Below are 27,372 nucleotides of genomic sequence, written 5' to 3' on the forward strand. Positions count from 1 at the left end.
ATTCAATATTAAAATGTATCGTTTACCAAATTGTTCGAATTAGTTATCGGACTCCATTAACCAAACACAAACTACATTTACCTAACAATGCGCGCTCGTTTCTTGATGGAAAATATGGACAAGAGGCCGGCATTTTCACACCTGGGCAGATTTAATTTCTTAAACAAATTTCTAAGTAAACTCGAATATGGCCGAATTAGTGTCGCTCGAGTCTCTGTCAAGCCTCCTCTCTCGATCTTCTGCTTCCTCTCTCGGACCACAATTTTTCCGCAAGCTGGTATGCCGGCTCCTCCCATGGGCATGCCAGGAAAGCCCCCACGTGGGGTCCACCCCCTCGCCTCGATGTCTGGAAAAACTCAAAACAGCAGAGCGTTTATGAAAACAATGCCTGCCTTCCTGCGTCAGAGTCCTGTTATCAAAATTCCCTAGTCAAAATATTTTGCATTTAGAACGGCGTGACCTGAAGCCCACTCAGTGAAAATCTTCATTGCACTCAATAAATGTAACTTGTATTCAATCGTATAAAATCCCTTATAGTCAAATGTATGAAATCCTTCAAAACCTATGCTAACGCTTTCCGAACCCCCTAGTATCCCAAAAAATAAAAAATAATCAAAAAAGTACTACTTATTTATGACAATAAATATACATGTAAATGAAACATCACGTTTATTTTGCTTTGGTGTGACATGACTTGAGCTAGTGGAGAAGCAGAAAGATGCAAAGGAGGAGGAGACAGTGGATTGAGATTAAAACTGATTTTAAACCGCCCACTTGCAAGGAGTGACATTTCCCTCAAAGTTTCCCTTACTTTAATTGCCTTCTTATTTTTAATATTAGCTCCGAATGTCAATTGCTTAGGGCCATGATGGAAAGGTGTGTGCCTCTTTGTATCTATTGATAATGGCAAGCTGCGTTTCCATAACTCTCTCTTTAGCATCATGGATTTTGACCCATAGTGAATAAATACAGTTTAAAATATACAGTATTGTATTGCCATTTAGCAAGAAAATTCCTACATGACATTCTGGACTGCATGAACAAAAGGTCATTGTGGGAGGTTGTTCAGCCAATAGACAAACGGCATTATAACCCAAACCAATAACAACCCAGCATTTTAGTGGCAATATAATCTGCTGAAGATGTTGTAAAGTGGGCATGAGAGGGGCGGAAAGAAAATCCAGTCCCACACTCCTAAGTGAAATAGTCGTAAGGCAAGAAAGCCGTATTTAGGGGTCTTCTGTATGAACTTTGTTCTTTAAATTGAAGTTTCTTCATGCTAAGTAAAATCATGAGCAGGATTGACCTTGTGGGGGTTCATCAAATGAATTCCTGATTTTTTTTTTTTTGCTGTAGACCGCTCCCCAGATATGGACAACTACTCCGAAGAGGACGATGACAGCTATTCGTCCGAGCAGGAAGCAAGCGATGATGCAGCTCACGGCCAAGTAAGTGCCCGGAAAAAGGAAAAATGGATTTGTATGCATGTTTATTTTGAGAAATGGCTTCCAAGGAGGATTTTATACACACACAGATATTAAGTGTAATAAATGAATTATTTATCACAACTATATTTTTTTTATAATGGAAACTTGAATTAAATTTAAAAAGTTCAACATGTCATGTGATGTCTTGTTTACTTATAGTCATTTCCAGACATTTTAAATTGGAGATCCTACAAATTTTCCTCAACACTAACTGGAATTTTACCTTTATGATCCCCGACCAACATTATTTTTGGGGCATAATGTTCTGTTTTAGAATTTCATCTCATCTCATTAACTGTACCGCTTATCCTTATTAGGGTCGCGGGGGGGCTGGAGCCCATCTCAGCCATCTCCGGCTAGTGGGCAGGGGACACCCTGAACTGGTTGCCAGCCAATCGCAGGGCACACAGGGACAGACAACTCACTCGCCCAGTCACACCTAGGGACAATTTGGACCGGCCAATTCACCTGAAATGCATGTCTTTGGAATGTGGGAGGAAACCCACGCAAGCACGGGGAGAACATACAAACTCCGCACCGAAGAATACATTTGTTTAATTTTACTCGATTCCCTGATTATTATAAAATAATAATGGTGGTCCAGTGTTTCCTATACCATAGTTAGATTCTGGTGGGCCCACCAGAGTCTCATAAACTTGTATTATTGAAAAAATATGAGAATATTTTTCGAGAAAGATACCCCTATTTTTTGATTAGGAATTAGTATAAAATCTTGTCTCACATGTTCTCAGCTCAAACTGTTGGATGGAACAGGAATCGAACTAAGGTCGCAGCAGTCGATTATATCTCATTATCACACTATGTTGAGTCACGTTTCATTAGCATTAGCTCAGGAGGTAGAGCGCTTGCCTTGGGATCAAGAGGTGGCAGGTTTGATTCGCGGCTTCTCCGTGTTATATGCCGAAGTGTCCTTGGGCAAGACATTGAACCCCTAATGCCCCTGATAGTAGGTAGTTGCTTTGCATGGCTGACACTGCTATCGGTTAGATAGATAGATAGATAGATAGATACTTTATTCATCCCCGTAGGGTAATTCATACTTCCAGCAGTATCCTTGTGTTGAAAAATAAAATAATCAAATAAAGGATATGGAATACAGAAATACCCAATATAACGTCTTGCTATAGAGTATTTAAACAGTGCTACGGAAAATACACACTGTAATAAAAATAGGGTAATATGCAAATGTGGGGGTGGGGTTTCATGTGGGCTTTTACTCCCCCGGGTGGAGTTAAAGAGCCTCATGGCATGAGGAAGAAATGATCTCCTCAGTCGGTCGGTGGAACAAGACTGTGACAGCAGTCTGTCGCTGAAGCTGCTCTTCTTGGTTAGTGTGGAAAAAGGAAAAGTGTGAAGCACATTGTAAAGGAGGTTGTCTTCATTGACTTGAAAAGCGCTATATAAATGCAGACCATTTACATTTATGATTAAGTAGTATACAAAGTAACATGGATAGACATGACTTGACCAACTGACAAAATCATTTCATAAATAAAAAATAACATTATTTTGCGTATAATAGATCTGCTTTTAACTTACTTTTGACTTGAATTTAAAACAATAATTTTAACTCCATGCTTGAGAAATTCACAGCAATCGCCGATAATGTACCTATAAAAGAGGTATGAATTACCTATATTTTATGTTGACAATATCTGTGTATTATCTGTTACTGCAACATCCATTGCAGCCTGGTCATCCTGGAAGAGGGATGACCTCATGTGCGGTCCCTTCTCAAGGTTTCTTCATTTTCCTCACGTTGAGGTTTTTGGGTTTTTCCTTGCCCTCATGCAGGTTTTAGATCAGGGGATGGTGTCACAATAGTCTGTGCAGCCCTTTGAAACTCTGTGATTAAGGGCGTCACAAATAAACATGACTTGACTTGACTTGATAACAGATATCTCCCTTTTTTCGCAATCCAGGATATTTACGATGAAGACGACGAACTCCGCAAGCCCAAGAAACCTCGAAGGAAAATGATCCGGACCACTTCCATGACCAGGGTGATTCGCCGTTTTCTCTTGCTAATCATTGACCACAAGAATAACTCAAGACCGATTTTTTTTTTAATTTTGGTGACTCAGAAGCTTTTAGTGTGTTTCATTAGCGGAAGCCATTAGTGGGATGTTGACCAGCATGTAAATGAGATCTTTTGCTTTCAGTGCTTTGACTAAAACGGTCTTTTTATTTGATACGTTTGCACTGATAACCTTTTAAAACATGTTTCCCCTTTACAGCAACCAAACTTCAAGCAGAAATTTGTGGCCCTGTTGAAGAGGTTCAAGGTGACGGACGAGGTGGGTTTGAATAGGCGTCGTAGATTCATGAAAGTGATTTTTAAAGAGGAACAAACAAATGGAGTAGACCCCGGGAAACGGCGCCCCCACCTTACAACATTTACTCTTTAATCTGTGTACTCTGTACTTTGTTTTCAGCCCCTCTTAATTGACATTATTCTGTGTGCCAAAAACATTGAAAATTCTGTGCTAGTTATCTCTCTGCTATAGGTCAAGGTCATATCAAACGCTAGTCTGCTATTGGTTTGCATCACGGCCCCATGAAAAGGCTAATATGCCGTTGGCCGAACTACCTCCCACAATGCCTTTCTTTTTATTCAATTCAGAATCTAACATGCTTTGTGAAAACTTAAGGTGATACAATACGTTTTTTTCATGCTATTGTTAGGAATTAATATATTAAAATGTACGGTTTACCAAATTGTTCGAATTAGTTATCTGACTCCATTAACTAAACACAACCTACATTCACCTAACAATGCGCGCTCGTTTCTTGATGGAAAAATGAACAAGAGACCGGCATTTCCACACGGGGGCAGATTTAATTTCTTAAATAATTTAACTAAGTGAATGCCATCTAATATGGCCAAATTAGCCAAATTAGTGTCGGTCAAGTCTCTGTCAAGCCTCCTCTCTCGATCTTCCGCCTTTCTTCTCTCGGCCCACGTCTTTTCCGCAAGCTGGTGTGCCGGCTCCTCCCATGGGCGTGCCAGGAAAGCCCCCACATGGGGTCTACCACCTCGCTTCGATGTCTGAAATGGTCAAAACTACCCCGAGCGCTTCTACGTTATCAGGGCCCCTCTGTGTCGAGAAGTGCTGATTATCTTATTAGCCCTTTGTCCCAGTTCCCCGCTGTTCCTGTAAGCATCATTCTCCACTAGGTTGCACTGACCTGCCCCACAGCCCAGCCAGTGAATATCTTTTGCATTAAATGTAATTTGTATTTGATCGTACAAAATCCTTCATAGTAAAATGTATAAAATCCTTCACTATGTTAGCTAAGGCTTGCTTCAAAGCAAAATTTTGACAACCACAAGCTTTATCTCCATGCTTATCTAAAATGCAAAGCAGGGACACAAACCTCCGCCTTGTGCATCCATCCTTTACTCCGCTGGACCAGTTCAAGTCTGGTTGCACCAAATGCAAATAAAATTCCATCTTTTCTTTATATGTATATACATATGTATTTGTAATCATAAACATTTATATCACATATAAACAGTACAGTATATAATGTTCCAAAATAATCCATGATAGGCAAAATATCCAAAGTAGAATTTTTTTTTAATCATACAATTACATATTTATATTTTTATCTGAGGTACTGTGGTTCAGTATAGCTTATGAGAATAGGTTTCTATACCCCACTATACAGCAATTTCACATTGTGATCCCTACCTTACAACCTATGAATGTCGTATCCCGGGGGGTCTTCTGTATGGACAAAATAAATTCAGTGGCTTCTTCTCATTATTGAATGGCTCGATTGTTGTTAATGTATTCTCGACAAGAGATTTGCCTGGGAAAAAAAAAGAAAAACCGCTTGATAAAGTGCTTGTAGGCATTATCTCCCCCCACTCAGGATGTATGATTCATAAATTGCCATTAGCAACCATTTGTATGCTGAATCCATTAGGGGATTTATTCTCCAGGATTTAATCCGCGGGAGCGCATTTCAATTGCATCGGTCGGTCCTTTGAAAGAAATACACAATGTGCCCATTGTCATAAAAATAATGATACTTTGATTTATAGAGCGCTTTTAGAGAAGAGGGGCTTGGAATTGTCCCGAGCAGACAGCAACCCCAAGATGTCCATTAGCGGATAATCTGCGGTTAACCCGAGATCGGCCTTTTAAATTCGAATTAAAGATATTGCGTTGTGAAAGTTAAGTGTTTTGCTTTGATGATCTCTCGTACGTGCTTAGTAATTTGTAATTTGCCGATTTGAATTGAGAAATAGGTTGGAAAAAAGAGACATGAAATTACTAGATAAATGGATATTGAGCTTTTTCTGAGACTACATTCTTAAAAAGTTGCCTCATCTCGACCAAAAACCGTAAAGTTATCAATTTTTTTTAAAGTATTGTTTTAAGTATTTTTTTCTAAGAAAATAAATTGAACCCCGACCTGGAGTTTTCCCGCAAAATATGTTATTTTGTACTTGAAATAATAACTGGTCTTTGTTGATATTTTCTAATGTCTTATTGTTATTATTTTACTGCATTCAATCATATTTTTTATTGTTTTATCTATTTCTATGCAACAAATATAAAAAAATAACAATATTTTCTTATTGTTTTGTTACAGAAATAAATAAAGTAAAAATAAGTCCAAATACAGAGATAAAATGAAAAAAAAAACGAAACAATGCAATTTTATTACATGAATAATACTTTTTAGGTTATTAGAGCTGATACATTTTTCTTATTTTAAATATTGTTATTATTTCTATTAGTATTATTATTTAGATTCAGAAATAAATATATGTTGGAATTATTCCACAACTGAATTACATTACAATCAAATAATACTTTTGGGAGTTTTACAACCTATAGATTTTTCTTATTTCACCATTGAAATAAATTGAAATACAATCATATTTTTTGTCATACTACTACAGACATACATGAAAAATATAAACCAACAAAACTCTTTATAAGATGAAAATGACTTTTATCATTTAATGTATATGTTGTATAAGTTGTACATTTTTCTCATTTCAATTAAGTAGAAAGTACAATGATTTTTTTTACATACTAAAAATACAAAAACGAAAACCAGCATTTTTATAGTTGGGGCGGCAGTAGCTCAGGAGGTAGAGCGCTCGTCTTGGGATCAAGGGATCCCAGTTCGAATCCCGGGCTTGTCCGTGTTACATGTCGAAGTGTCCTTAGGTAGGACACTGAACCCCTAATACCCCCAATAAGCAGGTTAGCGTCTTACATGGCTGCAATACAAGGCCGCTATTGCGAAATGTGAAGCACACTGTAAAGCGCTTTGGGAAGTCATTGACTTGAAAAGCGCTATATAAATGCAGATCATTTCATTTTATTTCAGTTTAGATAAATAATACTTTTGGGGGGGAATGATTGGAAGCGTTCACAGATCCCTTATTTACCTGGATTATCGATCAGGAATAGCATTAAAAATAAGGAGGTTCTGGGATGCTGTTTCCGAGGGTCTACTCTATTTGTTCCTCTCAAAAATTCACTCTGCATCCACCCGATACTCCTATGTACCAGCTCAAGTCACGTCACACCAAATGTGAATACATTTGTAAATTTCTTTTACATGTATATTTATCATGTTATTAAATAATATGCATGTATATTACGCATAAGTAGGTCACAGTTCACAGATCCCTGAATCGCTAGGATTGATGGCGCCCATTCTTCTTTAAACTCGGTTTAAGGGGTACGGGTTTTTTTCACCCACATTTACAAAATACGTAGAAATACACAAAATTAAAGATGCATTGTTTTATTGTGGAAACATTGCTTAAAGGATGCTCACAGATGAGCACAGGCCCCCATCAACTCATGATCTCGTCTAGTTCACGCTCATAAAAGTCACCGAGTCAGTGACCGAGCGGATCCCGGTGATCTTTTATCACAACTCCCGTTGCTAATCCCTTCCTGGCTGCGGCTGTTCTATAAATAAATAGGCGAGGAGGTAGCGAAGGGAACAGACTGTGTTTATCCGCTCCCTGACAGCTCTTGCACTTACCGAGTGGCATTAATCACACGATTAGGCCCAAAGCCTGCCCATATGCACTTCCTATCGTACGTGCGCCCCCACCTCCTCGTCCCTGCGCAGATTGCCGATCAAAGTTCAAACCCTGCAGGTCTCCTGCTGCGTTTTGGATCTGATATCCCGGGATAAAGTGGTAGAAGTATCTGAATCATATTTAACATTTCCCCTATGCCCTGATTTGTTGTTTTTTAATGAATAGACAACCTTTATTGTCATTAAGCAGACGTACAACAAGATTTGAGAATTTCACTATATTTAAAAAAATATATAAAACAAAAAAGAATAAACAATGACTTGTGACATGGAAGTGAGACAACACCAATGTTCCCTCTAAGCTGCGCTCTGCCCGCAGATTCTCAGCGCACAAGAAAATCTAGCCAGCTCACAAAAATCAGGGTTCGAAATTGCTAATTAAGAAGCGACTTAAGTCAAAGTAACAGTGCATGAAGGTAAAAATACACGGGTTCCCCTGACGTTGTGTCCTAAATGCGGTATTTTGAAGTCAATGTTGAAGGAGAACGAAGTTGAGTAAAGTCAGTAGAGTTTTTCGAGAACCGGCTTCTTCGGCTCGGCTCACTAAAGAGAACCGGCTCTTTCGGGTCCCAAATGGCTCTTCAGGTTGTTTTTGCTTCTTTAATCCCTAGACTACCAAATATTATGTAAAATTATTCACAAAATGACTTAAAGGAAGGGGGGAATAGAACAAAAAAGAAACAAAATACCAAAATGAAAAAGTAGTGAAAAGCTGAGAAAACAAAACAAAAGGAAGAGACAAAAGAAAGAAAAATTCAGAAAAAAAGCCAGAAAAAAAGAAAAGAAAGAAACAAAGGAAAAAAAGTAAATGGAGAACAAAAAGAAAAAGTAACAGCTAGGAAAAAAATAAACACAATGAGATTTTTTTTAAAGGAATCAAAAAAACAAGAAAAAAAAACAGGGAAAATGCATTCAAATAATTTCCAATCATACCAAGTCAATCTTGTTGCCAACATTGTACTTCCACTAAAAAAATTGGATTAAATACAGTTCTGTATCGTGCAACCTACTAAATAAGCCCCCCAAAATGTTAGTATTATGCTACAAAAGATACCGGGAAAAAAAAGAAATGAAAATCTTGTGAAAGAATTGTTGTAAAAACAAATTACCTTTGTAGGCCGTACAACCTTTGCAATAATACATGAGTCAATTCGTTCAAAAGTGAAAAAATTGTTTGCATTGCCGTAAACTCCGCAAAATGTCACTTGATGTCAAGTTTTGGACATGTTGGATAATGGATTAGTTGCCACACTTGGGATTGCTGTTGCTCACTGTTGTTTCAAGCGTTGCTCACCAACTTTGTGTTAACGCTCAGACCCGTGGAAAATTACAGGGAACATTGGACAACACAGAATTTGTTGGGAGACTAACTAGCTGTAACTGAACACAACATATAGGGCCCGAGGCTTGCAGTGATGCTAAGAGAAAAGGCAAAAACGAAACGAAGCCCCACTAAGTTGCCGTAACCAAGCGACAATTACAAATAAGGACACCGATCGAAGCGATAGCCTTTTCTGAGGGAATGACCGTTTCAATCAGTTTCGATTCACTGTCTCCTTTACCTCTTCTGCATCCATTTGCTACTTCACTGAACCAGCTCAAGTCACATATTACCGAAGGTGAAGAAAATGTCATTTTCCGTAGAACGAATAAGTAGTATGTATTGGCATATTTTTGTATCCCCTACTATACTTTAAGTCAGGATTCATGTAGTATCATGAGGCGGCATTGGCTCAGGAGCTAATGTGCTCGTTTTGGGATCAAGAGGTCGCCTGTTCGATTCCCAGTTCCTCCGTGTTATATGTCAAAGGGTCTTCGGGCAAGACACTGAACTCCTAATGCCCCCAATAATTATTTACTTTACGCCTTTTTATGTGAAATTATTTTGGGCCGGTCAACTTTTTTTTCTCCACCATTTTGCGGCAAAATTGTAACAAAAGTGTCATTTTTTGTTTCCACATTATATTCAGTTGATAATGTTTAATTATAGAATAAACATTTGCTGGCCTGGAGAAGGATGGGCGCCACCAGGCTGTGCTTGCCCAAGGAAATGGTGCCCCCCTAGTGGTTAAGGGATAAACACAACCACCCACACAACCCCAAACACATTTGGTTTTAAACAGCTCTTTGGTTAATGCACAAAATATTGAATAGGTGAAATACCAATGATTATATATTAATAATTAGTAAAAAGAATATTTGTTGAGGCAGTTTTATTTACTATATTACAATCTTATTTGGAGATCATGTTTTATTTAAAAAATATATATATTTTGGTTTACACAATTCCTTGAGTAGTATACAAATTAATGGACCAATGAAATAAGAAAAATGTGGGGAATTGGATAATAATTCATCGGAAAACTAATCATTGTTTGAGGCAACATTATTTGCAATATAACAATATTATTTGGGGAAATTGTTTTATTTTAGAATACATGTCTTTTATTCTACATAATTAATTGGTTAGTATAAAAATATTGAACGAATGAACGGAAATTAATGATAAATATAATAAGAAAATAATAATAGTAAAAAAGAATTATATGTGTATATGTTATAATAAAAAATGCTGTATATACATTGGTTTTATTTTGGACCATTTCTTGAATAATGAACTGATGATATGAAATAATATAATTCGATAATGATAAAAAAAATAGTCAAATATTTTGATGAGGCAACGTTATTTACGATGTTTCATTATTATTTGAAAATAATGATCTATTTTATAATACATTGATTTTAAATTGATTGCATTTTACGCAATTCATTAATTAATGTAAAAAGACAAGAAACGATGAAATACAAAATATTAATAAAAAAAACAGTAAAAATAATCATTCTTTTAGTCAATAATATTTACAATATTGTTTGGGGTTAATGTTCAGTCAACTATTCCTTGATTGATATACAAAATGATGAACCAATGAACTTGAAATAATAATTTAATAAATAATAAAAATAAATTGTTGTTCAAGACTCTACATTGGACTTGCATATCGAGTTTTCTCCCCTTCAGTATTTATAATTTTCTCTACGCTGTGTGTTTAAAAAAAAAATCCAAGTTCGATTTTGACTCCGATTTATGAGATATTATACCCTGCAGGTTTTAGACTCGGATCCAGTTGACCAGACCCAAGAAGTGGAGGAGGATCTAGATTTACTTTATGACAGTCTGGAAGTCTACAACCAGAGCGACAGCGGGCCGGAGATGGAGGACAATGAAAGCGTCTTGAGCACCCCCAAACCCAAACTCAAGTCAGTTTGTCCTCTTTTATTTGTTTTTTAACGGTATAATTACGCTTCAACCTCCAATGAATCAAAGAGGATTTTCTTCTTAGCATAATTCCCGTCGTTGATCCGTGTACGTCAAAACAAACAAAAGCTTTTGTGATATGTTCGTGTGGTGCCATTATTTGCTGTTTGGTGTTTAAGATGCACTCGTAGTACTGCAAAATATAGATTTACCCTACTTTCTGGACTATAAGGCGCACTGGATTATAAGATGCACCCCCAAAAAGGTGAAATATTTTCATATACAAGGCGCATTAAATTAAAACTATTGAAAGAACTCGGATTTATTGATAAGTGGATAACCTATGTCGTTGGAATTATGCTTTTCTAATTGTAGTATCCGTATGTTCTGGTCTATAAGGCTCACTCTTAAATTTCTGGCAAGTTTTAAGGTGGGTCTTATAGTCCAGAATATACGGTAACAAGCCTAAGAAGGCTTTTTTGATCTTGTTTAGAGGAAAACATAGTATTCAACAGCATAATTTGTAGAATGATATTATTAATCTCTCTTTGGGATTTTTCCTACTTTATTTTTTAACCGGTAAAAAACAAAAACAAGGATTTTAATAACCCATTAATTTATAAAAATCCTATCAAGTAGATACCATCGTCGATACTTTTCAGAGAATTTTGCATTTTGCATTCATTATTTTACTGCACTGACAGTTAATTTTGTTTTACTTCTTAGTAGGGCACAATTCTTTTCAACATAATTACAATCTACTTTTTAATCAAGATTCCTTTTAAAAAAAATGTGATTTCTTAGCACATTTCTGTTTTTGTTTCAGGTTTTACCAAAATAAATCAAATTCAGTAGAAAAATGTTAGCGGGATTTTACATTAGGCATTACTGCAAAGACACTAGCATTAGCCGCTAGCTGCTGTGTCCACAGTGTAAGCATGAGTAATCAAGGTCTGTGACACGGTCGTGAGCTTCTAAATTATTTAGCATCAACTTCTAAAGCAAAGCTAACCCCCAAAGCGATGTTCTTGAGTTCTACAGCTAGAGGCTCATTGGCGAATATATGAGCTAAGGGACTGCAAAAGCAGAATAGAGAATTGAGATGTGTTAGCGGTTACTAATAATCACATTTCTGACCATATTCCTTTTAATTTTTACCCGAATAAAAAAGTCAGACTTTTTAATACTGCATTTCTAAATTAAAATTTGCATGATTTAACATTAGGTATTAATGCAAAGACATTAGCATTAGCAACTAGCAGCCATATCTACAATGCTCGCTTTAGCGCTAGTCATTAAGCTCCATAGCACTGGCATGAGGTGCAATGTTTTAAGCATCAATAAATGAAGTGATGCAAGCATCTTAAGCAAAGCTAGCCCCCAAGCGATGGTGTTTGCTAATCCGGTTCGCAGATACGTTTGTGAAAATATGCACTAAAAGACAATTTTGGGGCGTAACTAATGAGCACATTCCCCACCATTTTTTTAAATTTTTTACTCAAAACATCTGAAATTAAGTTTAAATATTCCACTTTTTTAATCAAAATTGGCATGATTTAACATTGGACATGAATGCAAATACACTAGCTTTAGCGTTTTGTGACCGTGTCCACAATGCTAGCATTATTTTTTGTTGTTGCACGAGCTTTAGCTGCATAATTATTTAGCATCAACTACTAAAGTGATGCTAGCAACTAAAGCACAGTTTTTCACCAAAGGAATGATATTTTAATGCTTTTAATACCTAATTAGCATAAATATGAGCTAACAGACTACCAAAGGGCGACCCGTTAGTACATTCCTGACCATGTTCCTCTGATTTGTCACTTAAAGAATTAAATCTGAAATGTAATTATTGTATATGAAAATGGTGCATTTTTTTTTTTATCGGAATTTGCAGGGCTTAAAATTTGTCATTAATAAAAAGGAACCAGCAATTTATTTTTTTACATTGCTAGCATTAGTAGTTAAAGGCTTTGACAACATCATTACCCCCAAATTATTTAGCATGTTTTCCTAAAGTGAATGTAGTGGCTAAAGCGAAGATAGCCACCAAAACATTGCTCTTAGCTTATGGCGTTAGCTGTTGTATTAACCAAAATATGAAATATAGGGACTGCCAGAGCAGAACCGAGACCATTTAACGATCTTAAGATTTTTATTTTTGTTTAAATTACTATTTTGATTAAGTCCTTTATCATCTAATATATTCAAATGGGCTTTTTTTTACAGATAATGTAGTGTCATCAAATGTATTATCATTAGAGTAACATTCTCAATTACTCATAAAATGATTTGTGGACTTTCTTTTTTCACTACAAAAGTGTACTTTGTTCATTTTCAGGCCATTTTTCGAGGGCATGTCTCACTCCAGCTCCCAGACAGAAATCGGAAGCATACACAGCCAAAAAAGTCAGCAGAGAGAGCAGTTATACGCCGTAAGTCTATCACAAACATAAAACCTGATATGGTTTCTTTCAGTCTTCACTAAAAAAATAATGCCACCTGATAAGAATGAATGATGCATTTTTCATGCCTGACTTTGAGGATTGGAGCATTTCTAAAGCTTGACATTGTGCAGCAAACCTGTGAATTTGTTGCCAAATGACCTCGAAAAGGCATAAAGTTCTACGACAGGGTCACGTTATGTAAAAATAATGGCCCCCCCAGGCGGGCAACAGGCCGGGATTCCCCAGAGCCATGCAAAAAATCCCGGGAATGGGGGACATGTGGACCAGTAGCTTCCCAGTGCTAGTAAGGACGTGCCCAGTCGTATTTATAGAGAGCCAAATATGCCCCAGTGCTCAGACACAAGATTGGATAAAGCCTTCTCAGACAGATTTATGACCTGGAGAGGGGAGAAGAAAAAAAAACAAGCAGCGGAAGAGCAAGCGAAAGACATGTTGTGTCTGACTTTGTGAGAGGGAGGACAAGGATGGGCTGTTTATACAAGAACATTCTTGAAAGGATTAGTCATCCATTTTGTATAATAAGTGTACCCAGTCAAATGCAATTTTTAAAAATCTTTTCCTGAACCAAAATGTTCCGGTTTTATGTATACAAGTTCTTCATGGACCGAAAAAGCTAGGGAATTATCACTGAGCCGATAGTTATGGTACCAAAAACAGGCAAATGTGACGTTGCAGTAATCGGTTACTGTAAAAAAGACCCGATAATGAGTCTCCATGCTCTCATGTTCAATCATCTGACACTACTTATTAGACAGACTTCTTAGCGTTTGTGTTCCAAACTAGAAAATATTTAGAATTTCTATCAAAGTAGTAGCAGCACAGCTTGGTTGTGTCTCCTCTCTCCCTCTTTGGCATTGGAGAGCCTAGTTGTAATCTGTTGCATGGCTCAGGATTTGTACAGGCTGTTGTGATTGTTTTTTTTTTTTTTAAGAATTTTTAGATTTTTATTTTAGAAGCAGGGGCAGCACGACGGCGCACTGGTTAGCGCGTGTGCGGCACAGTTCTGAGGTCATGGGTTTAAATCCAGCTACCGACCTTCCTGTGCGGAGTTTGCATGTTCTCCCCGTGCTTGCGTGGGTTTCCTCCGGGCACTCCGGTTTCCTCCCACATTCCAAAAACATCCCTGTCAGGTTAATTGGCCGGTCCAAATTGTCCCTAGGTGTGAATGAGCGAGCGAGTTGTCCGTCCCTGTGTGCCCTGCGACTGGCTGGCAACCAGTTCGGGGTGTCCCCTGCCCACTGCCTGGAGATGGCTGGGATGGGCTCCAGCACCCCCGCAACCCTACTGAGGATAAGCGGTGCAGATAATGGATGGATGGATGGATTTTAGAAGCATCATGTCTCCTCTTGACCTCTTCATAATGGGTGTGGGATTGTTTCGTTTGTTTGGAGTAGTTAGAATTTGTATAGAAGTTGAGCACAACTTGCTCGTTCCTCCTCTCAATTCTATATCTGGCTGTTATTATATTCAATAAGCTCTACATTTTAGAAATATTCCACCCATTTTTGATTCTTGTTAGATGATGTTTTGAATATCTACGGAAATAGAAGCTCAACTTGGTTGTGCCTTAAGCTGTAGGAACCCTGATTAAGTATTGGAGGATTATTTCCCAAACTTTGTCACCAACTATTTGTGTTCTTCACACTTCAGAGCGGTGACTTCCTCACTGTGGAAAGATGTAAAGTGCAAGGGTCCCGTTATCAAGACGACAGCATCATAGACACAACCGTCGGGGTAGGTTTTAAGGAACTTGATGTTCTACTTTTTTTTTTTTTTAACAAATGTTTCCTTCCCCTGCCCTTGAAACTGGAGATTATGAACAACCTAAACATGATTGTGATCTTAAAAATAATTGGAGGGTCATTGGATTGTTTCTATCCTGCGCCGGCACTGCGTGGCGTGGAGTTAGCTCAAATTTTTGCTAAAGCGGCTGCTAATTGCATTAGCAAACGGCGTTGCTGTGATGTTAGCTTTGCTTTAGACACGAGCATCAATTTAGCAGTTAATGCTAAATATTTTAGCGAGCAATGCTAGTTTCATGGACTTTAACTACCAATGCTACTGCAAGCGCTGTGGGCTCAGTTGCTAGCTGCTAATGCTAGTGTTGTTGCATTAATGTATATTATGATTTAAAAATGCACTATTTAAATTAAGCAAAAAGGAGATGTGTTTCCTAAAATTTTTGCCAATGCAATTTGCGCTGTTTTGGTGGCGTGATTGTAGACACTAACATCACTTTATTGCTTAATAATTCAGCAGCCTTTGCCAGTTCCATTTACTTTAACTACAAATATAATGCTAGCATTGCATGGCCGCTCGCAGCGAACACTAGGATCAAATGTTAAACCATGCATATTTTGTCCAGAAAGTAGATCAATTTCCAGGGAGGCCAGTATCTGTAATTGAACCTGGGACCGCAGAACCATAAGGCAGACATCCTAACCAGTCTTCCACTGTGCCACACCTAATTAATCATCAAAAAGAAAAAAAGTGGAGAATCATGATGAAATTAATATTCTAATTTTCAGAATATATGAAGCGGGCTGTTATATTTAGGGATGTTAAAATGATATGACACTGCATTTCATCCTGCAAGTTTGTCATGGGCACGGTCATAAGTTGCAGCAAATAAGCCCCTCCACATTTTTAACAATATAGCTACAATTAAAACAATCTATTTTGGTCGAAGAACCAAAGGGGCAAGGCTCTGTAGGACCATGACTAAAGTCGTTACATGCTGAACGTTATCGCTCTTCCCTCAAGTCTTACAGTCGCTTTTCCTTTCTCTGGCTCAGGAGCCGGAACCTGATGACAGCGGGCCAGGGACGGGTGAAATTAGCAGCTGGGACGTCAACACCGAACGGATGACTAGCACTGTTGGCAAACTCTCCAAGACCGAGTCCCAAAACCACATGTCCCCGAGGTACGCACATCTGGATCGGAGTGATCGCTGTCATATGCGTGACCAAAAGCTGCATGGCTGAGGCTCTTATTTATAGCTAAGCTGCTGTGTTTTTTTCTTTTATCTCCAGTAAAATGGAGAACCGGCTGCAGCGCCGTCCTCGTAGCACTTCTATGAAGGACAGACAGAATTCCAAGGCCCAAAGTGACAGGACCAGCAGCATCGAGAGCGAGTGCTCCCCGGATTCCAGACTCATAGCACAGGTAAGCTTACATTTTGTTGCCACACTAACATGTTAATGACAGGAGCACAATGCCACTTTACTACCACTAGTACTCTTGTCTACTTTCTAGTATGAATGACAGGATAGAGTGGACGCCATTTGTTTGGTTTTTGTTTTGTTTTTTCACAAGTCTATTTGGTAATGAAATAACTCAGAAGGTAGTCAACCAACAGGATACGGTGTGTGATGTCTTCATTTACAGTGTGGATGTCTTTTCAGCCCCTCTTTACAGCATTTTCCCGACCATATAACGTCAAGGACATTATTCGGTGTCACCAAAAACTTTTAAACTTTAAACTTTATGATGTCTGTGTATATGCAGAGTGACTTTTCTAAGATTTTGCTCTTAGTCAAATACATAGAATACTGGTATGTTATTGGTTTGCGTCACAGCGCCATTAAGATGGTGATATCAGTGATGGTGATCGTAGTGAAACTACCTTCAACAATGCCTTTTGGTTTTTTTGTTCAGTTCAGAACTCAAGTCAAGTCAAGTCACATTTATTTGTACAACCCTTAATCACAAAATGTCTCAAAGGACTGCAGAGGATTACAATGACACCATCGCCTGATCGTAAACCAACATGCGGGCAAGGAAAAACTCAAAACCTCAGCGTGAGGAAAAAGGAAACCTTGAGAAGGGGTCCCACAAGTGGTAATCCCCCTTCCAGGATGACCAGGGTGGAATAGATTTAGCATTGAGTTACAGTAAACAAACTTCGTAAAAATCAATAAAAGAGAACACTAGGTAACATGTTGAAGTTTGTCCGGAAATTGCATGACAGCAACGAGGCCTAAAGCCCGTAAACACGTCCAAAAAGTCCATAACAGCAACAACGCAGTTTCCCATCTCTGCCAGCTGGCGTTGACATGCTTCAGGTCCAGACGCTGGTCCGCTGACTCATCTCAAATCAAATACTAAATAGAAGGGGGCCAAGTACAGAGCCCTGTGGAGCGCCACAGGGCACATTAGAGTGTTTAGAGGTCAGATTGCCGTAATTAACACATTGCATCCTGTCTGACAGGTAGAGGACCTAAACAGAGAGTACAGTTCCTGAGATACCAATGCATTCCAGACGAACAAGTAATATGTTGTGGTCGACAGTATCAAAAACAGCACTGAGATCCAGCAGCAGTAACATTGATGAGGCACCGGAATCTATTGCTAAAAGGAGATCACTGGTTACTTTAGCCAGGGCTGTCTCAGTAGAGTGATTTGCCCTAAATGACATAAAGTCATTTAGCTGCTGTGCAATGACCTTTTCAAGTAATTTTCCAAAAAATTGCAGATTTGACACTGGCCTATAATTACCTAGGTTTTCCAGGTCAAGGTTAGGTCGCTTAAGCGTGGGTTTAATGACGGCAGACTTAAAAGCTACCGGAACAATACCCGAGGATAGCGATATATTAATAATATTTAAATCTGGTGTGCATCGTAAAGACTTTTCATGTCTGCGCTACTAAACAGTATTTTTGCTCTGAATTTATTCGCTGTGGGTCCTAATACTTGCAGTAATGCTATAGGGAAAAGCAAACAAATGATAACCATGGAACTTGAGCTTGCCATTATCCAAAAAATGAAAAGGTTCATGCAACATGGCCATAACCTATGGTTAATCTTTAAAAATAAGAGGTCAATCAAAGCAAGGGTTTCTTCTAATCTTTAAAGTTTTAAAATCAGTTTAATTTTTAAGGATTTAATGTTTTTATGTCCTTCAGAGGGTGAGATAATGACAATATCAGGGCGTAAGGTTCTCTCCAGCCTAAGAGACATATCATGGCATGCGCATGTAAAACATGTCTTTTTCTTGGTTTTTTTACTCTTTAAAAGGTCCCAAGGAAGTCCGTGTACGACCAGTTGAACCAGATCCTCATCTCCGACGAACGCTTGCCGGAGAGCATCATTCTCATCAACACGGTGGAGTGGCAAGGACAGGTCAGTAGCTCATCCAGGACATATTTTTTGTATCGGAGCCTGTCACGATGTTGCCTTTTCTTCATGTTTTGCAGTACGTGGCCGAGTTGCTCCACGAGCAGGCCCAGCCAATCGTGTCCACTTGCTCAGCCGCAGACGTCCAGGCCGCCTTCAACACCATCGTCACTCGAATCCAGAGATTGTGAGTCGCTTTGCGGTTACTCTGGAATAACGGAAACTGCTAAATTTAGCCGTACAAAACAAATGGGTCTCTGCATTATGACATGGGAAGGAGGTCACGTTCGATGTCCTCTGGGGATATGCGATTCTGGGAATTTGGTAGCAGAACAAACAACAGAGAGGCAGGGGACGCGCTTGATTTATGGTAAAGTCATTAACTTTGTTAATTTCACAGCCATTTTAAACCATTCGCTTCTGTGTTCCATTGCTAATAGAGTGACTTATTTACTCGCAATTGTGATCAAGTCTTAAAGCATGTGCAGGTCAAGAAAAAAAAGATCAGGTCGCACATGTAATTTGGTGTGAGTTTTAGTCAAATTATTTAGGTTCAACAGTGCGACTCATTTGCTTGCAAATATGTCAAAGTCTGCAGAGAGATAAATAAGAAAAATCAGGTTTCACATGTAAATTTTGGTGGGTGTTAGTCATAATACTTCAACAGTGTGACTCATTTACTCGCACGTGCGACTAAATCCGCAGTGTCTCCAGATACAAAAGAAATAGTGTTGCACGTGTAAATGTATGTTAGTTTTAGTCACAAAATATTTATGTTAAAAAATGCAACTCATTTACTTTATTTTCAACTTTATTTACAAATGCAACCAAGTCTACGGTGACTGCAAGTAAAAAAAGAAATAGTGGGTGGCACGTTATTCCCAGAGTATTGGTCAAAATCTCAAGGTTCACCAGAGCGACTAAAGTGAGTGCAGGCAAATTAAAAAAAAAATCATCTGATCACTCATGTAAATTTCTGTGAGTTTTAGTCACAACATCATGGTTCAACAATGTGACTAATGTACTCACTAATGCGACCAAGACAACAGTGCCTTCAGGTAAAAAAGAAATACCTGGTAGCACATGTAGTTTTTAGTGAGTTAAAGTCACAACCTCAAGGTTTAGCAGTGTGCCTAATTAACTCGCAAATCCATATCCAACACAAGTTGCCTTTAACGCTCATCCTTATAAATCCTAACTAATAACCAATGAAATGCTCATCTCTAATCCATCTCATTCACTTGTGTCTCGCAGCTGCAATTGCAACGCACAGACTCCCACCACCATGAAGGTGGCGGTCGCCGGGGACCAGAGTTACTTGAGCACCATCCTGAGGTTCTTTGTGGAGCAGTTGGCTAACAAGACACCCGATTGGCTCAGCTACATCCGCTTCCTAGTCATCCCTATTGGTAAAAAAAAAGAAGAAAAAAATAGAATAAAAAGAAGTGGGTAAAGTGCTTTTGTCGTTTCCACTCAGGCTCTCATCCCCTGGCCAAATATGTGGCCTCCTTTGACAGCAAGTTCAATAGCATTTTTATGGACACGGCATGGAGGGAGCTGTTCTGCAGGACGGAACGGCCCACCTCAGGTAGGCCTCTCTTTTTCCAATCCAATTCCTTTTTTTTCTAGAGCCAAAAAGGATTTGTACATATTTGTTCTTTTTCCACTTGCAGAAAACATTGACGTGGCAGGGCGGGTGGTTCAGTACGTTGCCGGCGCCAACGTGTCCCACCAATTCCCCATCTCGGAAGCTATGCTCACCTACAAACAAAAGAGGTACAAGATGGAGTGTTCATTAAAAATATAGGAAGCATTTCGCATGGGTATGCACCTTTGTTTGCATGGTTTCCTAACTGAATATGACAATCCTGTTTAATTCTCGCATTAGATTTTATTCTTAGAAAAGAAAACTGAATGTGATAATGTGATAACTCAACTTGATCTCCAGAACTTCCCATCCAGGAAAAAAAAATGGTTGAAAAGACAATAAAAACGTGCCGGGGTTTCGTCCATAGGACATCTTGATTTGGTTGAAAAGTTACGAGTTGAAATCATGTTCTTTTATAATGTTAAAAAGAGGTTTTGGATGCTTGATGTTCCGTCAAAAATACATTTTGATTAAGTCAAAAAGGGAAATTTGGAAAAAATTTGAAGGCTTCTTAAGATGTTATAAAGCGTAAAGGTTCTGTCCATAAGTCTGATTTGGTTAAAAAGCGAAAATTGAATTTTGGAAGACAATAAAAAGACGCCCAGTTTCTGTCCTAGTATGTCATAATTTGGTTGCAAGTGAAAGTTGAAAAAAAAAACGTCTTTCCAAAGTCGTTGAAAGGATGCTGAAAAGTCGTTGATAAGACGTTAAAAAGATGACAAGGTTCCATCAAAAATATGTCTTTATTCAGCTGAAAAGTGAAAGTTGAAAAGGCAATTTTGAAGACGTCCAAAATCCAAATATGTTCATAAAAAGCCAAGGTTCTGTCAGAAAGATATATTGTAAGTTGAAAAACGGTCATTTTTAAGACATATGGAACAATGTCAAACAAATGCCTTGGTTCGGTCCCCAAAAACGTCAAGTCAAGTCAATCCATGTTTATTTGTTTGGCCCTTAATCACAAAGAGTCTCAAAAGGCTGCACAGACCACAGATTATTGCAAACCACAGACTATGATGACACCATCCCCTGATCTAAAACCTACATGAGGGCAAATAATACACAGATATTGTCAACATAAAATATAGGTTATTCATATGCTATAGAATAGAATTGTGTTTTAGGCTTAGATTTAAACATTTCCACTGAGGTTGCAGATCGAATCTCGGGGAAAAGAGCGTTCCACAGCACCGGGGCCCGAACGAAAAACGCTCTCCAACCTGCGGATCTCTTCTTGGCTCTTGGGATTACTATGTAGACCAGAATTTTCAGAGAGAAGGCTCTGGACCGGAACGTAGGGGGAAATTAAATCTGAAAGATATGAGGGAGCAAGTCCATGCATGATTTTGTATACTACCAACAGAACCTTAAAATCACATCTTAAGCTAACAGGGAGCCAATGCAGGTTAGCTAAAATCGAGGTAATGTGATCTTTCTTGTTGTAGTTTAAAGCCTCGCTGCAGCATTTTGTACCAAAGTCTTGAAGGTCATTTTGAAGATGTTGACGAAATGTTAAAAGGACTACAAGTTTCCGTCAAAAGAAATGGTTATAAAGTGAAAGTTGGGGGAAAAAATGACTTTTTGGAGGCAAATTTTTGAGCACTTCAGACGAAACACAAAAAACAACGATTTTGGACACAATTTGGTCTCAGGTACAACCCTAATTTGGATTTTTGGGCTAAATCATGTTGAAAACTGACGTGACCAAATTCAGCCCAAATTCAACGCCCAAAAGATGTTCAGTTTTTTATTTATTCATTTTTTTTATTTGATCGGAAAAAAAAATTCAAGAGGTATTTTGGACAGTCTTTTTTTTTTTGATAGCCACTTTAGCCTGTCCATGCATCGTTTTCTTGAGCCAATATTTTCCTTAGCATGCATGTGTGCAGCTTCCAATCAAGGGTTTAATGTTTTTTAATTGTTTTTTTTTTTCTTGCATGCTTTGCAAGTAGCGTGTTTTTTTTTTAGTCCGAAAGTAGCAAGGACACTTTAACACCTTTTGCATTCCTTCTCCCCCCCTTGCTCCCTTTTGATTTGCATTCAAGGAAAAGAAGTATATATTTTGATTTTTACATCAGGTACCTGCTTTGACTCTTGTTTGGCTTTTGACCCTCTCTTTCCCCTTTTTTGGCTCTCTTCACCGCCGTGTGCCGTCCCGACACTCACCACAATGTCGTCCCGTCTGGGTTTTGTGTGATCTGCCGTGTCCTGCGTCCTGTTGCCGTGACAATTTGCCTCACAACCTTCAAAAAATGATCCTGTGGCGTCTAAATTGATTTGCAGGTCCATGTGGATTGCATATTTTTTAGACCGAGTCTCGGGACACGTTCCCAATTATTTTAGCGGGGTATTTGAAGTTATTCTACTTTTTCTACAATGTCATTTTGACATTCGGTTGTAAGAAGCGGTCCCCTCATTCATCTCATTCCATTCCTAAGCCATGCAACGGGGCATGGGGCCATTTCCCTCCCGCCTCTCCAGGATCATTGAATGTTGCACCTTGGGAGTGATGCCGTTTTCTAAGCATCCCTTCTCCCCTATGTAAAGCTAACAACCTCTTACTTGTCTCCCCCTCCACAGCCCTGATGAGGATTCCTGTCAGAAGTTTGTGCCGTTTATCGGGGTAGGCTTTCTTTTGTGTGTTTCAGATTAGTTTGACATCATACACTAGATCCCGGGAAACCGGGTCCCCGCTTGAGTACGTTTTCGCTTTGCTGTGTGGAATAAGATGCTTTTGACAGCCTCTTTTTAAGGTTTTTCCCCCACAATACCACATAAACAACCTAAACTTACAAAATACAGACTTTACAGTCTTTATGCATTTGAATAATGAAGTCTCACATCACGTAAATCGCTGGTCTGCTATTAGGTTGCATTGTAATATGCTATTAGCAGTACTACTTCCCACAATGCCTTTCCGTCTCATCATTCGGTTCAGAATCTTGTTTGCTACATAAAGAGTTTGGGACTCAGTTATACAATACTGTATTTTTGTACTATGTTCTATCACTCTGAGTTCCAAACTTGCTGTGTTGCTAAAGAGAGAAGCAAAATACATAATGACCATGGAAAATTAGCTAGCGATGATCAAAACCTACAAAGAAGGCCAGCGAATGGCTACCCTCAAGTAGCATGGGCGTAACTAATTGACCATGAAAACAGTTTAAAATAAGAGGGTGATTAAGCAACAATGCCTTACACATGCCAGACAATCGTAGGATTTATAACTATGAACTAGAAAAAAAAAGAATACAAAAGTATTTTTATTTGAAATTAATGAAACACTCCAGTTTCTTTAAAATAATGTGAATTTCAATGTATTCAATTTTAATATATTTTTAGTCATATTTTACATTTGTACCCGTCCTTGGGATCTACCACGAGTACATAGACCATCACTAAATAGAACACTGAAATATTTTCTCCCTGCAGGTTGTCAAGGTTGGAATTGTCGAGCAAAGCCTGTCCACCTCAGGTAAACTCTCGAGCTGAAACTAATTAAAACGACGATTTCCGAATGGCCTTGGAAAGTGAGGACGAATAAAGGAGAAGACGCCTTCCACAAATGTCCTTTGTGTTGTTGACAGTGGATTCCGATGACGCAATGGGGGGCAACACGAGCATCCTGGCCTCCCCCACTCCCCCTTCGGCGGGTCCGTACGGGAAGGAGATCGGGGGTACGCCACCGCAGTCGCCCTCCGTCTCCGCCGCACTTTCCGGAGCTGGGTAAGAAGTAGATTCATCTGAATACAGTGGTATAAACATGTTTGTGAACCTGCAAGAAAGCATCATCAAATGTGATCCGAAGCACCCACACATTTAGAGGTTTCCGTTTTTAAATGTCGATAGCATGTAGACAATGACAGAACGGGGAGCAATAAGTGACTGAACCATTTCGAATCACACCGATGAAAAAACTGTTTCTGCTTGTACTAAATCCAGCCAACCATTTATTGCTTTCTACATTTTAATGAGGATAGCATGCAAACAATGACAGACGGGGGAGGAATAAGTAACTAAACCGCGTCAGTGTCAGCTTTGACTAAATTCACCGAAACATTCATAGGTTTTCATATTTTTATGAGGATAGCATGCAAACAATGACAGAAGGGGGAGGAATAAGTAACTAAACCGTGTCAGTGTCAGCTTCGACTAAAACCACCGAAACATTTATAGGTTTCCATATTTTTATTTAGGACAGAATACAAAAATGACATGAGAGAAAGGAATACGTTTCTGATTCCTCTGCTTAAGGAGACTCGAAGAGCAATTGAAATCAATTTGCACCCAACAGTGTCTTCTTTCACTAAAACCACCCAAACATTTTGTAGGTTTCCATATTTTTATGAGTTAAGCATGCAAACAACGACAGAGTTAGTTATTACTGCCCCAAAAATCAACATCAAATGTGATGTTATTGTTTTCGAAATCCCACAATGAAAAAAAGGTGTCTGCTTAAATAATAACACTTTAAAGACATTTAAAGCTGTCCTTATTATATTAAGCATAGCAAGCAAACAAAAAATATGTAAAGCATCCCATTCACTATTTTGTGGACCCCAAATCAGTGTGTGCTTTACCTAAAGCCCCATAAATGTTTAAAAGTTTTGATACTTGAATGAAATAAGTATGAAAACAGTGACAGAAGATGGAGGAATAAGTAACTGAACCATAACATGCATTTATATTCCTTGACCCTTCGAACTGTGTCTGCTTTAACGAAAAGCACATAAACATTCTTAGATTTCCACATTGTATTAAGGATAGCATGCAGTAACAACAGAAGGGGGAGGAATAAGTAAGTGAACCATAACATATATTTATGTTCTGTGGCCCTCCAAACTGTGTCTGTTTGAACTAAAAGCGCATAAACATTCTTAGAATTCCACATTTTAATAAGGATAGCATGCAGGAACAACAGAAGGGGGAGGAATAAGTAACTGTCACATTTAACATTTTGTGGCCGTTAAAAAGTCTGTGCTTGAGCTACAATAACCCAAATATTAATAGGTTTCCTCGTGTATTTCTGTTCTTCAGAAACCCTTCGGCATTTTGTCATGTTGTGGAAATGTTATTTTTATATCTGTTTTTCTTCTCTTTTTGAGTTCTCCGTGCTCAGGCAGCGAAGTGATGGGCCTGCAGGTGGACTACTGGACGTGGCAGGGCCCCGAAAAGAAGAAAGAGGGCGATAAGCGCGACGTGGGCCTGAAAAACACGCTCAAGAGCAATTTCCGCTCGCTGCAGGTTAGCCGCCTGCCGGCAGCGGGGGACCTCACGCCGCCGCCCGGAATGGCCATGACCGTCGTCACCAAGGAGAAGAATAAGAAAGGTAGCAGGAAGAAGAAATGGGTCCTAACGCTGCAACTGAATGGATGGTTTAGTCCAGACCAGGGGTCGGCAACCTATGACACGCGTGCCAGCAGTGGCACGTGAGGGGTTAACCAGTGTCACGCGAGCGCACGGCAAAATAATGATTATATTTTTTAAATGCGCATTTTTACCTGAAATTTAGACATTTTCTGTTGCGTGCCGTGTTATTTAGAGGCTTTACGTTAGCGCCCCCCCTCCTCTGCTTCGTGTGTCAATGTGTGTTTGCGCGGCGCTTCGAGATCCGTGTTTTAACCCAGCCAACGAAACGCGCGCGATAAATGAACGAATCATGACGGCTCTCGAGCGAAAACATCTCGTTCTTTCCAGCCAGCGTGGAAAACCATTAACTGATGGCGAATATTTTAAAGAAGCGTGTGTGTGTGTGCGCGCGCGTGTAAGCCTTCTGCATTACTGCTGTTATTTCAAGTTTTGATATAGTAGCTGACCGTATTACCGTAAATTCCGGGCTATAGAGCGCACCTGATTATAAGCCGCACCCACCACATTTCAAGAAGAAATCCGATTTTGTACTTACACAAGCCGCACCTGTATATAAGCCGCATGCGCCCACATTAAAAAAAAAGTAACACAAAATTAACCCAGACCCGACTTTAAGTCTCGCGATTGTAACTGAATATCCTTCTTAAAAGTACACAGTCCAAAAATCACAGCCGGGTAAATGAACAGAAAATGATAACGGTACTTAAGGTTTGATGCAGACCGGCAGAGTCCGGTTCCCGTTGAAAGTAATCCAAATAAAAAAGTGTATATTTCCAAAGGTAAGGGTGGGAAAAATATATATCCACTATTGTCCACCGTGTCCACAAACACTCACCTTTACTGTCAGCCTGCGTTTGTTACGCCCCTTCTTTTTAATTCGCCCGTCCAAAACATATCAGAATAAGTGTCCAAAATAAATACAAAAAAATACATTACAAAAATATACAGTTGCAAATACATATTATACATGGTTACACATATTTTCAAAAAAAGACGGTACACCGAGGGAGTTTTCAAAGCTTTAATAATACTAATATAACTTTCATCCCAAACGGTGCCTGACAGGGCAGTTAATACACGCTTGCAACACGCTCGCAACACAGTAAACAGGTTTGTTAAAAAAACATACCGTACTTGTAAAAATCACGGTAAACCGTCCTCATCTTCCTCCTTACAACTGAAGCCATCAAAGTTGTCTTCCTCAGTGTCTGAAAGAAACAGTGTCATATAGACGTCGTCCCACGCTCCCGCAGCCTCACTCGCGCTGTCACTGTCTCTGGTGTGCCCTCCTCTCCGTCACGGCTTTTCGGAACCCGTTGGTGATGGTGGATTTCTTGATGCTGCCCCACGCTGTCAGGATCCACTGGCAGACTTGCGAAAAAGTTGCCTTTCGCATGCAGCCAGTTTTAGTAAAGGATTTCTCGCCGCTAGTCAAGCCAAGAAGTTGCAGTCTTCCTCGGCGCATATATTCCACCGGTCTAAATCTTACCTTTTATACTCGAGCGCCGCTGGCGGCCGTGAGAAAAATGACATAAATTGGCCGCATCACTGAATAAGCCGCAGGGTTGAACGTTTGGGGGAAAAGTAGCGGCTTATAGTCCGGAATTTATGGTACGTGTTTTTTATTGTAGTTTATAGTTGATGAAGAATGGTTGATTCTGGTTAATTCTTGTGGTAAAAAGTTGAAGTCAGAATGGCTACAGGCCTTTCCACATGTTGTTCACATTCATGTTTTGGTTAATTGATAAACAAGAATAGTGGAAGATAAATAGGCCAGTTATACCAGTGTTTTTCAACCAGTGTGCCGGGGCACACTTGTGGCCGTGAGACCTTGTCTAGTGTGCCGCTGGAATTTAATTTTTCCCAAAATTTAGGCCATTATTCAGTATTTTTGCACTCTTCAGACGAGGAACTGTA

General features: G+C 39.1%; 1 protein-coding gene across 2 annotated transcripts in view; it reads left to right on the forward strand.

Moving 5' to 3' along the window:
- LOC148354471 (phosphofurin acidic cluster sorting protein 2-like) overlaps positions 1-27,372 on the forward strand; it is a 68,915-nt gene that overhangs the window by 37,440 nt on the left and 4,103 nt on the right. The window contains exons 6-23 of one of the 2 annotated variants that reach the window (XM_088350664.1): positions 1,357-1,448; positions 3,431-3,511; positions 3,746-3,805; positions 10,702-10,853; positions 13,196-13,289; positions 14,973-15,056; positions 16,118-16,245; positions 16,355-16,487; positions 18,339-18,443; positions 18,518-18,624; positions 19,692-19,846; positions 19,915-20,025; positions 20,111-20,213; positions 22,131-22,163; positions 22,666-22,708; positions 23,518-23,560; positions 23,673-23,811; positions 25,191-25,414. In XM_088350664.1, the coding sequence (XP_088206790.1) occupies positions 1,357-1,448; positions 3,431-3,511; positions 3,746-3,805; positions 10,702-10,853; positions 13,196-13,289; positions 14,973-15,056; positions 16,118-16,245; positions 16,355-16,487; positions 18,339-18,443; positions 18,518-18,624; positions 19,692-19,846; positions 19,915-20,025; positions 20,111-20,213; positions 22,131-22,163; positions 22,666-22,708; positions 23,518-23,560; positions 23,673-23,811; positions 25,191-25,414 (1,887 nt within the window). The remainder of the gene's footprint in view (positions 1-1,356; positions 1,449-3,430; positions 3,512-3,745; positions 3,806-10,701; positions 10,854-13,195; positions 13,290-14,972; positions 15,057-16,117; positions 16,246-16,354; positions 16,488-18,338; positions 18,444-18,517; positions 18,625-19,691; positions 19,847-19,914; positions 20,026-20,110; positions 20,214-22,130; positions 22,164-22,665; positions 22,709-23,517; positions 23,561-23,672; positions 23,812-25,190; positions 25,415-27,372) is intronic. The other variant, XM_088350665.1, reaches the window with a different exon arrangement.

Source organism: Urocampus carinirostris, chromosome 13 (assembly GCF_059441175.1).
Source record: "Urocampus carinirostris isolate Australia breed hairy pipefish chromosome 13, RoL_Ucar_1.0, whole genome shotgun sequence".
Taxonomy (NCBI): domain Eukaryota; kingdom Metazoa; phylum Chordata; class Actinopteri; order Syngnathiformes; family Syngnathidae; genus Urocampus; species Urocampus carinirostris.